Source organism: Asparagus officinalis, chromosome 7, assembly GCF_001876935.1.
Source record: "Asparagus officinalis chromosome 7, Aspof.V1, whole genome shotgun sequence".
Classification (NCBI taxonomy): domain Eukaryota; kingdom Viridiplantae; phylum Streptophyta; class Magnoliopsida; order Asparagales; family Asparagaceae; genus Asparagus; species Asparagus officinalis.
In genome coordinates this window covers 23,464,060-23,476,680 of record NC_033800.1, presented here as the reverse complement: position 1 = coordinate 23,476,680, position 12,621 = coordinate 23,464,060, and the positions used below count along the sequence as shown (strand labels likewise).

Below are 12,621 nucleotides of genomic sequence, written 5' to 3'. Positions count from 1 at the left end.
ACCTCCGGCTAGACCGATGGCCACGCCCTTCGGGAGGGCTTTGTCAGAAAAGGTCGCTACAAAACAAAGTCAAGAAAAATCAGGAGGCAGATACAGATCCGCCTATCGTGGAGCGAAATTCGCCCGACATAACGAGATCCGCCTGCATAGGCCGCATTTGCCTTTACCAGAGTAAAGTCGAACTCGCCTGTTAAGAGACGAATTCGCCTTCACCTGATGAAGACCAATTTCACCTGTAGAGGCAGAAATCGTCCCCTATGAGTAAATACAAAATCCGCCCGAAAAGGGGCCGACTTTGCCCTAGGTCGGGGAAGCTACCAAAGATGATCGAACCTAGGGGGATAAACGAGGCTCATCCGCCCAACCCGACACCTATAACCTACGCGAAGTCGTCAGATGAACCTCTTGACTTACCCAAGTGTGTCTCAGGTATGCGGACGGGTGCACCGGCAGTGAGGCGGTCGGAATAGCACCCGGGACCTCCTCCTTTCGCGATACACTTCTTGGATTTCGGCGCCATTGAGGGGATTAAGCGGACCTCCTCCTTTCGCGATACACTTCTTGGATTTCGGCGCCATTGAGGGGATTAAGCGGGAACTCTCTCTATTTAGAAAATTTTCAAGATTCTTGAGCACGGTAACTCTTAAAGAAAGGGAACAACCTATTTAATGGAGGAGTTGCCAACGTGGCCACGATCGCCCTCAAAAAGCAAAATACTGGCGGACGAGAGACGTGACCACAATCGAAATCAACGGGCCAAATTACCCCCGACATCTCGAAGTGCCACGTCGAGGCGGGAAACGGGTCGGTTGAAAACCCAGAACCCGAGCTGAAATCGACGGTTGTATCTAACGGTTGGGTTCGAAAACCACGGCCATGATTCGAATGAGGTGCTCAAAGCTTACGTCAGAATGCGACGTGACAGAACCAGCGGACGCGTGGCTCACCCACGCCGAACCGAGTTTCGCCCGAAAGGAAAGATCTCGCCTGCGAAAACTCGACCCAAATCCGGAAGTCGAACAGAGTTTCACCTCCAAAACCTAACTTCGCCAGAACGACTCGTTCGTCTTTAAAGGTAAAATTACAAACAAAGCCAATAGAATGATCTCGCGTGAACGGTTAAACCCACGCCTCGAACGGCTGAGGTTGAGAGTAGAAATCTTTGCATCAAGTCTAAGAGAAACTACTCGACAACTCATCATACTGAGGGGAATAGTATGGCTAGCCCGATTCAAATGGTAATCGGTAAAGGCATATCAAACCCGTTGATAGCCGAGGGTTTGCTAAAAATCCTAAAAGAAACCAAGTGCGCTTGCTTCGCCAAAAAAAAAAACTTCTTCATTCAAAGTATTCTAGACCACACACAAGCCGGTTTAGGTCTGAAAACTTTGAAGGGGGTCTTATAGATGGTAAAAAATACCTCTGTGAGCTTGCAAGAAATTCACCTGAATGATCAACTCGCCTGCACAAGCCAGAATCAACTAGGAATAGCGGAATTTCACCTTTTACACAACTCGCCTGCCCGAGTCCAAAGTCGAATCCGCCCGCAAACCTCAAGGCTGTCAGTACAGCTGGGTATTCGCTACCCCACGTGCTGGGGTAGGCTTTCCCATCCCTCTCGACTTGAGAGGGGAGAGAGCACAGTACTCCAGGCCCGTCGAGTAGCCGCTCACAGTACGAGTGATCAGACAGGTGCCAGATCCACCTGAACATTCATAAATGCGGTTCACTTCACCCATCCAGGTCGAGGACTGGATCCGCCAGCATTCGGCGAGCTGTCCAAACCCACTCGAGTGCCAGGAACCTGCTTTCCCGCCTCTCTCTACCTAAAGAGAGAAGACACGGTACTCTAGGCCTGCCGAATAGCCGCCCATGGTACAAGTGAGCAGACAGATGTCAAAGCAGCCTGCACCCTCATAAATGCGACTCACTTCAGTTGTCCAAGCGAAGGGTGAGAGCCGCCGGCGCTCGGTGGTTGGTCAGATCCATGCAAGTATCCGACAGCCGTTGTCACGCATACGAGGAGGGGCTTTCCTACTCCTACGTGACGTGATGCAGAGTACAGCTCTTCGAATGACCACTCGTGGTATGAATGAGCTGTAGGATATCTCCGAACAATGTATGGTCACATCCCATAATTCAAGGAGCAGTCAGGCTGTCTTTCTTCTATTTAAAAGCCTCTTCCAGCAAACTTTCAGGAGGTCGAAAAACTGGGAGAAAAGCAGTTGAGACCGAGCTCCTTGCATAATCCTTGCATCGCAGCACCATTTCCTAGTTCCGAGCCCCGATCGCCGACGAACTAGAAGATCCGAACTCTATCGACTCGAGCTTCTACTGCGTACTGAAGCTCCCCGGCAACCTTGATCGAACAGTCCAAGGGAAGCAGACTCGACACGAGCATCGAGCGAAGCATCCTGTAGCCACCAAAAGTCCCCACACTAAACAAAGAGGGCATTCCCTCTGCTTCTATTGTAAACATTTGATTATTAGTTTGTAATAAGCTTTCTTATCAATACAAACGAAACTCCCTGTTTTCGGGAAATCAAATTTACACCCTACAACGTGGGATAAACGGTTGTGAGGCCGTTCAGCTTATGTTTGAATAAGTCAAACACCTAAATTGGTGTTCTGGGCCTTAACTCTGCGCCTAGGACTTGAGACGCAGAGTTAACTCTTTGCTAGAGATTGGAATCGCACAGGCCACATGCATTCTGGAAATTAGAGACGCACAGGCCGCTTGTGTGCTGAACCTCAACTCTGCGTCTTGAGTTTGAGACGTAGGACTGAGTGTTTGCTGAAGAACGCACAGTCTGCGTGCGTTTTGAGTTTTAACTCTGCGTCGCAGAGTTGAATGTCCGCTGAAGAACGCACAGGCCATGTGCGTTTTGAGTTTGAAAAACGCAGAGGTGGACTCTGCGTTTGGGAGAGGTAGGGGTGAGCACGGTTCGGTTCGGGTCGGTTTTTATTAAAATTTGAACAACCGAACCGAACCACCTAACTGTTTTTAAGTGAAGTAACTTGTCCTTTTGGATTAAATACTAGACTCTGACGTTGTAATTTTTTAGTAACGGACTTGCTTTGTCTTTGTGTAGCAAGCTTTGACTTTGGTCTTTGTGGAGACAAAAAAAGGTGCCGACTCATTAGAACATTGGTTATGTATGAATCAATTCCCTGCAACTGCTATTCATGGTGATCGAACACATCAATAAACCCACAAATCAAAGGCACAAATATATTCGGTTGGTTCGGTTCGGGTCGGTTTGAAAAATTGTCAACCCGACCCGAACCGCCTTACTCATAAAACCGCCTTTTCCGGGTCGGTTCGGGTCGGTTCGGTCGGTTTTTTCGGTTTGAACCGAACCGTGCTCACCCCTAGGGAGAGGCAAAGGCTAATGCTCATTGATCTTTGCTTGTTATGGGGTGTGAAAGTCGTCAAATTGTAACTCTCACAGTTGGTTATGAAGGCTACTGAATAGAGTTTTCATCAGCTGTCGGAAGTGTTGTTGATTTGTAACTCTTCTCGATCTATGTGAAAAGTCCTCTATTTGTAGCTTTCGTTTGTTGATATGAAAGCCATCTGATTGTAACTTTCGTTGTTGAAGCTTGATGGGGATCAGCTATCTATTGTGATTTTTAGACAGCCTATAGAACCCCCTCCAAAGTTTTCGAAAGTTCACGGTTGACTGAGACAAATTTTCGGAATACTTTGGATCCCAAAATTTAGTGGATTGATTGTTCACTCCGTCTGATTTGAAGACGTATTTTCGGAATACTTTGGATCCCAAAATTTAGTGGATTGATTGTTCACTCCGTCTGATTTGAAGACGTCGCGAACCTGGTTGTTGTAATATTGAAATTATGTTACCCCAAACCAAACAACGTAACTTTTGAGTCTTGATGACAATGAACTTAGTCAAACCAACTAAATCCCAAGTCATCATCAGACTCATCGACAGGTTCGTCCTTCTTCTCTTCTTCCTTAGAGGCAGGAGCAGCAGCATTCTCAGTAGATAGAACAGAGATAACAACAACAGCAAACTTGCTCGGATCCTTTAGATACTCCTTCACCCTCTTAGCCTGTGGAAAGGTGTATTCAATGTCAACAGCAACAGCAATGACGTTCTTGTAGGCATTGACGAACATGTGAGGCATGACTACTGTAGGCGTCAAAAAATGCCAATAGATATCCGAACATAGAAAAAATTACTCAAAATGACAGATATGAACTATCTCGCCAGCGGGACAGTGTTTACTGTCTCGCCAGCGAGACAGAGTTTACTGTCTCACAGCGAGACAGTCTTTACTGTCTCGCAGCGAGACAGTGTTTGCTGTCTCGCGGCGAGACAGTGTTTGCTGTCTCGCCAGCGAGACAGTGTTTACTGTCTCGCCAGCGAGACAGTGTTGAAATGGTCAAAACTGCCTTTGTAACTGCCCTACACGTGTCCATTAACTGCCAAAGGATGTGGAAAACATCGTAGGCGAAAATCATGTGGATAACTACCAAAATAACGGAGTTTGAAACGTGGGAAGGCAGTTAAAATGAAAACTGCCTGACAGTTGCTTTTTCCGAGATAGCATTTACTGTCTCGCGGGCCGAGACAGCAAACACTGTCTCGGCAGCCGAGTCCTAGAGATCTAAGCTCAGACTTGATCTTTGGAAGAGTGAACATCTTACATCGATAAGATATTCGCTTCAAATTCTTACTTCGATAAACGAAGGAAGAATCATTAAACCCCTCACGATTCAATCAGAATCTGTGATTTGGTGGTCCACGAGTCAAAGCGCTCCCGGCACAGGCAAAGATCTCACGCAAGCAGCGATCCAAACAACGATCCTGCGTTTGTTTCTCAAGAGTTGTAATTTTTCCTTTTGTTGTGTAAAAGGAGTCTTATAAAAAGGCTATCTCTTTTTTTGAATTTATTGTAATCGACCGAAGATATAATAAATTCCATGACAAAGTCAACTTTTGACGCAAACAAGCTGGCGACCACAGTGGGAGCCAACGGTCTCGCTGCCGAGACCGTCATGTCGTAGCCGATCAAGATTCCAGTTGAATCCATGGTTGAATACGAATTCGACCAAACCAAGTTTGAGGAATATCTCTCATCATCCTCTTCAAGATCTTTATTGTCTCGCAAGTACAAGAGGATCTCACCATTGAAGAAGATTTATATGCCAAAGAAGGCACTCGCCTGATTGTTGCTGATGATTTTACTCGCAACACCTCTGCTCACAATGACTCTTATCTAGTTAAAGAGTCATCGAATCAAAGCCCACCGGCACTGACGAAAAGGGCTCATCAGAGACAACGTCAGCGCCGCGCTCGCCAAATGGCTAAGGCGTTGGAACAAACCGACTGGGTTCGTTATCACGTGGACCTAGAGTCGAGGAGACATCGAGTGGTTCAATTATCTCAACAACCAATCACTCATATCTCTGCTAAAATAACAACGGATGAATGGACTTTTGTCAAGAGGGCTCGCTCGACCCTCAAAGAACGTATACAAAAACGTCGTGCAAACGCTGCTCATGCCCGAGCTCTCCTACAACAAAGACGAGAAAGGAGGAAGGAAACGGTGACCAAAGAACAACCGAAACTCTGCCAAGTTTGGATTCCAAAGTCTGGACTTATACAAAATCAGCATTCGGAGCCCGTTAAGACTCCATACCCGCAAGGAGGTGGTTTTAAACATGCGACTCCCGACATAACCTTAGATCGCTCAAAGACAGAAATAAATTGTCTTGAGAATGCCAACAAGCTTTTACACCCCCAGAAGAAGACGCATTCACCAAATGATATCGTTATACCTGGGAGGTTATGCCAACAGACGATACGATTTTTTGGCAATCATACCGATGAATTATATTATCAAGTTGGGGTTGTGAATAATTTTCGAAAGAGAGTTATTCGAGAAATAAACTCTCATTGTTCCTGTGCGCGACTCGTTAAAGCAGCATTATCAGAATGTGACTGTTTCAAACGAGAAGCCATCCCACGATGAGTCTCTGTATTGTTGAAGCCTAAGCCGAGACCGAGACATTTCCGCAAAAGAAAATCAGCTGCCTAAGATGATGAATTCCCTGAAGTTACCATCAACGTGACTGATAAAAGAAAGTCTAAGCGGCATTCAAGTGACTCAAATCCCGACTTTTCCCCGAGAGGAAAAGTCAATCCAAGAATTGCTCAAAGGATGTCTCGACTCTAATTAGGAGCCATCAGATGCAGAGATTACAAAAGAATGCAAGAAAGAATGTCCTCGGAGGATGAATTCTCGGACACTTATTCTGCAATCGCTTCTGATGATACAATGTCTAGCATGGGACAAACCAGAGAAGTACTCATGATCACCTCTGATCAATTTGCTCAAATGCTTCAAGAAGCTCTAGCGAAGCAACGTGAAGAAATCAGAGCTGAGATGAAGACAGAGATGAAGTTAGCTATTCAACAAATGAGAGAGTTGCTAACTCAATAACCTCAACCTCCTGAGTCCAGTCAGCGAACTGAATCCAGCCGCCACACTCAGAATGTTGTAGATGACAGTGATCCAGAAGTGGATGAACTCATTATGACTGATACACCTCCCAATGATAATAACACTGGGGGTGGTTCAACAGATCCTCCCAATAACAACATTGGGGGTGGTTCAATTGCACCGCTTAGTAACACTGGGGGTGGCCCAACTATTTCTGCTCGACATCACTCAGAGAGAGATGAAGATACGGGAAAATGAAAGAGCTTGAAAATAAAATCAACGCTTTGATGACGGCTCAAGAAGTGAAGAGGACGGGTATTCCATGTCCCTATCCAAGAGAATGGAATTCAATACCGTACCCGGCAAAATTCAACATGATTAACTTCACACCGTTTGAGGGGAAGAGTTCACCGATTCAGCACTTGATTTATTTCAAGTCTCATTTGGGCATGATCTCTGGAGATGAGGCTTTAATGGTCCGGTCATTCGTTGGTACCCTTCGTGGGCCCGCCTTCGATTGGTACCGACGGCTCAAGCCAGGGAGCATCAATTGCTGGGATGACCTTCGATTGGTACCGACGGCTCAAGCCAGGGAGCATCAATTGCTGGGATGACATAAAAAGTTTGTTCCTCAGCAACTTCTTCGATGATGATACCGAAGTGTCAGTCGGAACCCTTTTAGATGAGAAGCAAAAAGACGGAGAGTCAGTCGACGATTTTGTCAAGCGCTTCCGTGGCAAAGCAATGAATTGCAGAGATCCTATTACAAAGGAGTTCATCCTGTAAACATGCCACAATAACATCTCCATCGATGTCCTGGAAGCTCTGGGGGTCGTACCATCCACCATTTGGAAAGAGTTAAAACTACGTGGTGAACAAGCTGAACACTTTCTTAAAAGAAAGAAAGTTGAGAGAGGTCAACCGACGACATCCACAATTCCTGTGAACGCAACTCTCGATCCGAGGTTCCAAAAGGAGTATTCTTTCCAAGATGATGAAGCTCCAGTCGTATTGGAATACCTCCTTGCCAATGACAAAATCGAGCTACCGCCTATTAAAGATCAGGAGGGTGCTAAGATGATTACAGATCCAAACTATTGTGCATACCACAGAAGGATTCTTCATCCCACCAATCTGCTCCTCGATACTCCAACAGGTATATGAGTCTAAACTATTTCCTTTCTTTTACGGGAAGTTCCTAGAGAATGCCATGCATGGTACTTTTAAGGATAACCCGATCATACAGCTAAACGTAATGATAAACCCAGCTTCGCAAGAAAAGCTGGGGGTGGATGGTTCATGTAACGGGAAGTTCTCGGAAGAATACTATATGTAATTTTCTTAGGGATAACCCGATCATTACAAACAAAGTGATGAACACTACATCCCCACGGTGATTTACGAATACTCTTTTGCTGAGATGAGATTCGATCACTTCGTTGGATCAATCTTCCCTCACAAAATTCTCTCATGGTCAAACCTTTAAACAGTTAGGACCAAAGCCAAAATCCCCTCTCGATTCCTTCCATGAACGAGAGGTCCACAAATCGAACGATCAGACCTTTAAACAGTTAGGATTGTTTCAAACCCCTATTTAGTTGAATAGTCAAACCTTATGACAGTTAGGATTATTCAAACCCGTCCAGATTCTTTAAGTAGGGGATCCCACTTTGAGTTTCCTTTGCACCTAGGAGATAGAATATAAAATTCTTCTTCTCCGATTTTGGGTTCATCTTTACCAACAAACAAGAGACCAGGAGATAGAATATAAAATTCTTCCTCTCCATCATCGGGTTCATCTCTACCAACAAAAAAGAGACCTGACTATCTCCCAACGGGTATATGAGGTTAAACTATTTCCCGAATACTCCAATGGGTACACGAGTCTAAACTGTATTCCTACCCTCAACAGGAAGTTTCTGGAGAATATTAATCTGAATATTCTTCAGGATAACCTGACGAACTTTCGAGAGACAAACGAGCATCAATCTGGAAATACCAACTTCAACTCAAGATTTTAACAACGGTCGAGCGATAAACGCAGTGCCGGAGAAGTATTAGCTATTCTACAAAGAACTGAATAGACTAATGGATGAAGAGATCAAGAGTCGAAGCCATTTTACAGATTCTTCTACATGATCTACTCAACCAAGCATTGAATGGATCGTAAGTAAAATCTATCTTATCCAAAGTATCTCATGCTCCTCTATAAAAGAATGAGTCTGGAATACTTTGGAGGGGGTATCTGTAGGCGTCAAAAAATGCCAATAGATATCCGAACATAGAAAAAATTACTCAAAATGACAGATATGAACTGTCTCGCCAGCGGGACAGTGTTTCGCCAGCGAGACAGTATTTGCTGTCTCGCAGTGAGACAGTGTTTGCTGTCTCGTAGCGAGACAGTGTTTGCTGTCTCGCAGCGAGACAGTGTTTGCTGTCTTGCCAGCGAGACAGTATTTACTGTCTCGCCAGCGAGACAGTGTTAAAATGGTCAAAACCGCCTTTGTAACTGCCCTACACGTGTCCATTAACTGCCAAAGGACGTGAAAAACATCGTGGGCGAAAATCACATGAATAACTGCCAAAATAACGGAGTTTGAAATATGAGAAGGCAGTTAAAATGAAAACTGCCTGACGGTTGCTGTTTCCGAGACAACGTTTACTGTCTCGCCCGTCGAGACAGCAAAAGCTGTCTCGCGAACCGCCGAGACAGCAAACACTGTCTCGGTAGCCGAGACAGCAAATGCTGTCTCGCGAGCTTGTTTTCCGCCAACTGTTCCTGGGGGCTATAAATACCCCCCCCGAAGGCCATTTTTGAGAGGGGCTGATCATTCTTGAGCACTTCAGAGTAGAGAGAGCAGAGTTCTTGAGCTTCTGGCAATTTCTTGAGATTCGAGCTTTGACTTGATCTTAAGAAGAACGACTATCTTACTTTGATAAGATATCGTTTCAAATTCTCACTTCGATAAACGAAGTCAGAATCAGTAAACCCCTCACGATTTAATCAGAATCTGTGATTTGGTGGTCCACGAGTCAAAGCGCTCCCGGCACAGGCAAAGATCCCACGCAAGCAGCGATCCAAACAACGATCCTGCGTTTGTTTCTCAAGAGTTGTAATTTTTCCTTTTGTTGTGTAAAAGGAGTCTTATAAAAAGGCTATCTCTTTTTTTGAATTTATTGTAATCGACCGAAGATATAATGAATTCCATGACAAAGTCAACTTTTGACGCAAACAACTACAAGAGTTGGGTAGGAGAGAGCGAAGGACAGCGAAGCAACCATAGAAACACCAGCTGCAAACTTGTCAACGAGGTCATCCTCCGTTAGGTTGAACACCTCTGGGCTTAAGACAGATCCATTATCATAGACAGAGAGAATCGCAAGCCTACATGAGAGGGGCTTTATCCTAAATTTAGTCAGGAGAGCAGCCTCAGAGGAATCCAATTTATCTCCTTTCTTGATCAGCTCAACTGGGGTGACGATTTTAGCAATATCATCATTACTCTTTGTTGGGTTTATCTCCTTTCTTGATCAGCTCAACTGGGGTGACGATTTTAGCAATATCATCATTACTCTTTGTTGGGATGTTAAGCCATTTAGAAGAATGAGTTGCTCTTTGTTGGGATGTTAAGCCATTTAGAAGAATGAGTTGCGCGTCAGATCGTGTCTTCATTTAATCTTCATTGGGATGTTAAGCCATTTAGAAGAATGAGTTATGTGCAGCTCCTGGCTTCATTACTCTTTGTGGGAATGTTAAGCCACTTAGGGGAATGAATTGCGCGTTGGATCGAGCCAGATGATTTTAACGTTGCTGATTGTAATCTGCCTGTACCCATCCAATAGACTCCCCAGTGGAGTCGTCTGTTTCTTCTCGGCTTTGGTCACCTTGCTAGCTAACATTAATCTTTCTCTATTTATTTGAAGCTATGTCTTGGCTTTAAGCGTCGAGAAATTCGTTTGGTTGCGTTAAAACGCACAGGTGGATTGCCAAAGAATTGAAACGCAGAGTTGAACTCTGCGTTCAGAAGCTCAACCAACACAGACGCACAGGCCCCATTTGGCAGGATTCTAGGCCTAGAATCTTGTCCCGATTCGATAGCTCATGTCTGTCTATAAACAGACCGCTGAGGTCAAATCAAAAGTCATTCGACTTTTCATCTGTTCTTTCTCAAAAGATTTTAACGAAGACTCTTCATTTTGAACTCCGGCGAACCCTGTTCATCCTCTTCGACCATCATCCTCTATGGGCCCGAGAAAGAAGACTGTCTCCCATCAAAGGTCGGCCGCTATTGCTGCTCCGAGTTCTCGGTCAACCTCGGCTGTCGGCGGTGATGAAACTCAGGCTGGTGCGTCGTTGACACATGCTTCTCTCATCGGTGGTAAGTATCGACCTTCATGGCCACAAAACTTGCTTCGACGAGTTCTCTGAAAACCCTAGATGGGTTCTTGTGAATGAGGAAGATGACTCGTTTTGATATTGTAACACAGAGTTGGGACTTTACGTTTTGAATTTGAAACGTTGGGATCCGACCTCTGCGTTAATAAGTTTTGACGCATGGTCTGGGCTGTGTGTTAAAAAGTTTAATGCAGAGTTCGACCTCTGCGTTGATAAACTTTAACGCCAGATCTGAGCTGTGCATTTAAAAACTTAACGCAGAGTTCGACCTCTGCGTTGATAACATTCAACGCCAGGTTTGAGCTGTGCGTTTGAAAACTTAATGCAGAGTTCGACCTCTGCGTTGATAACATTCAACGCCAGGTTTGAGCTGTGCGTTCGAAAGCTTAATGCAGAGTTCAACCTCTACGTTGATAAAATTCAACGCCAGGTTTGAACTGTGCATTCGAAAGCTCTCACTCCTCTAGGGATTTTGACTAAGGTTCCCTTTATTTTATTTCCTCGTTGACTAATTGAGTACTAATTGAGTACTTTTCTCTTTTGCAGTGCCTTACTCTCACGAACCTCTTACTCTTCGTCACCATTTCAGGCGCGAGGGTGGCGTGGATTTAAATATGCAATTCAATCTGCTTCAAGAACTCCCAATATTCCAAGATACCGACAATGATCGTGTCACTCTGATCTCGAATCCAAGCCCGGTTGTACTCAGGATTCTAGTTACAGACGCCAAGTTTGAAACTGAATCCCGCAAGAAGCTCACCAAACCAACTTTTCTATTTGGGGATCATGTCACTATCTCGAAAGAGACCATACATGGTGGCCATTACAAATGGCTAAGGCAAAACGGGGATCACCGCTTCTTCCTCCCTGATATGCACAGAATGTTTCCCATTTCTTACTATCAGTGTGCCTCTGTTCCCCGCCATATGGATTGGGACTTGGTTAGAGAGCAGGATGGGGTAGCTGTTGGGGTTTTGACTTACAAGGGCGTACACACCATTGGTTACAATCGACAGGTGTCAGCCTTGGAGCCCTGTTTATTCTCACGGGGATATCCTTTAGGAGAAACGGCTAGCACAGCCAATACTTTTATGCGGAGGTTTCTGGCTGTAAAAGGGGAGTTCTCCTCTTCAGTATTCAGAACTCCTGTATGGGTCCATTCTAGCAAAGCAGGATGGTGGGCCCGAATGACAGAATTTGTGCTGACAGAGCTAGAAGGGTCATTAGCTCGATCTGGGCTCAGTTGCCCTATAATGGCTACCAAATGTGGTATTGCCTACAACCACTATAATTTCTTTGCCGTTCTGGAGAGATATAATCCGGAGACTTGCACATTTTTTACACCGAAAGGAGAATTAGGGTTTGCCCTACATGAAATGTATGATGTTTCGGGCCTTCCTTTTGGAGATTTTCCCTATGAAGAATTCATCCCTGGGTCCAATGAGCTCAGAATTTTGAAGGAGATGAATCCTGAAGTCTATGACATCTTGTGGGAAGTAATGTGTCATTTTCAAATTTGCACCCAGCTAATGGGGACACGTGGGCGTGGTATAAAACAACTATCTTGGGCTGAATACCTTTTCCAGAATTTGTCTCATAAGACTACTGTCGTGTCTCGTCGAGATGTGAGCACCCCTAAGACTATCCAAGCTTTGATTAATGATGCCACTGTTCACTATGTCAGTGAAGGAGTAGAAGATGATTTCCTGGCGCAGACTAAATTTGAAAGCTTCCACCATCAGGCTGCCACG

General features: G+C 45.0%; 1 protein-coding gene across 1 annotated transcript; it reads right to left on the bottom strand.

Moving 5' to 3' along the window:
* On the bottom strand, window positions 3,910-10,531 carry LOC109846824 (60S acidic ribosomal protein P0-like). Its single transcript, XM_020416067.1, has 4 exons — window positions 10,523-10,531; window positions 9,715-9,996; window positions 5,190-5,193; window positions 3,910-4,154 (listed from the first exon to the last, which is right to left on the bottom strand). The coding sequence occupies exons 1-4, from the start codon at window positions 10,529-10,531 to the stop codon at window positions 3,910-3,912; spliced, it is 540 nt and encodes a 179-aa protein (XP_020271656.1).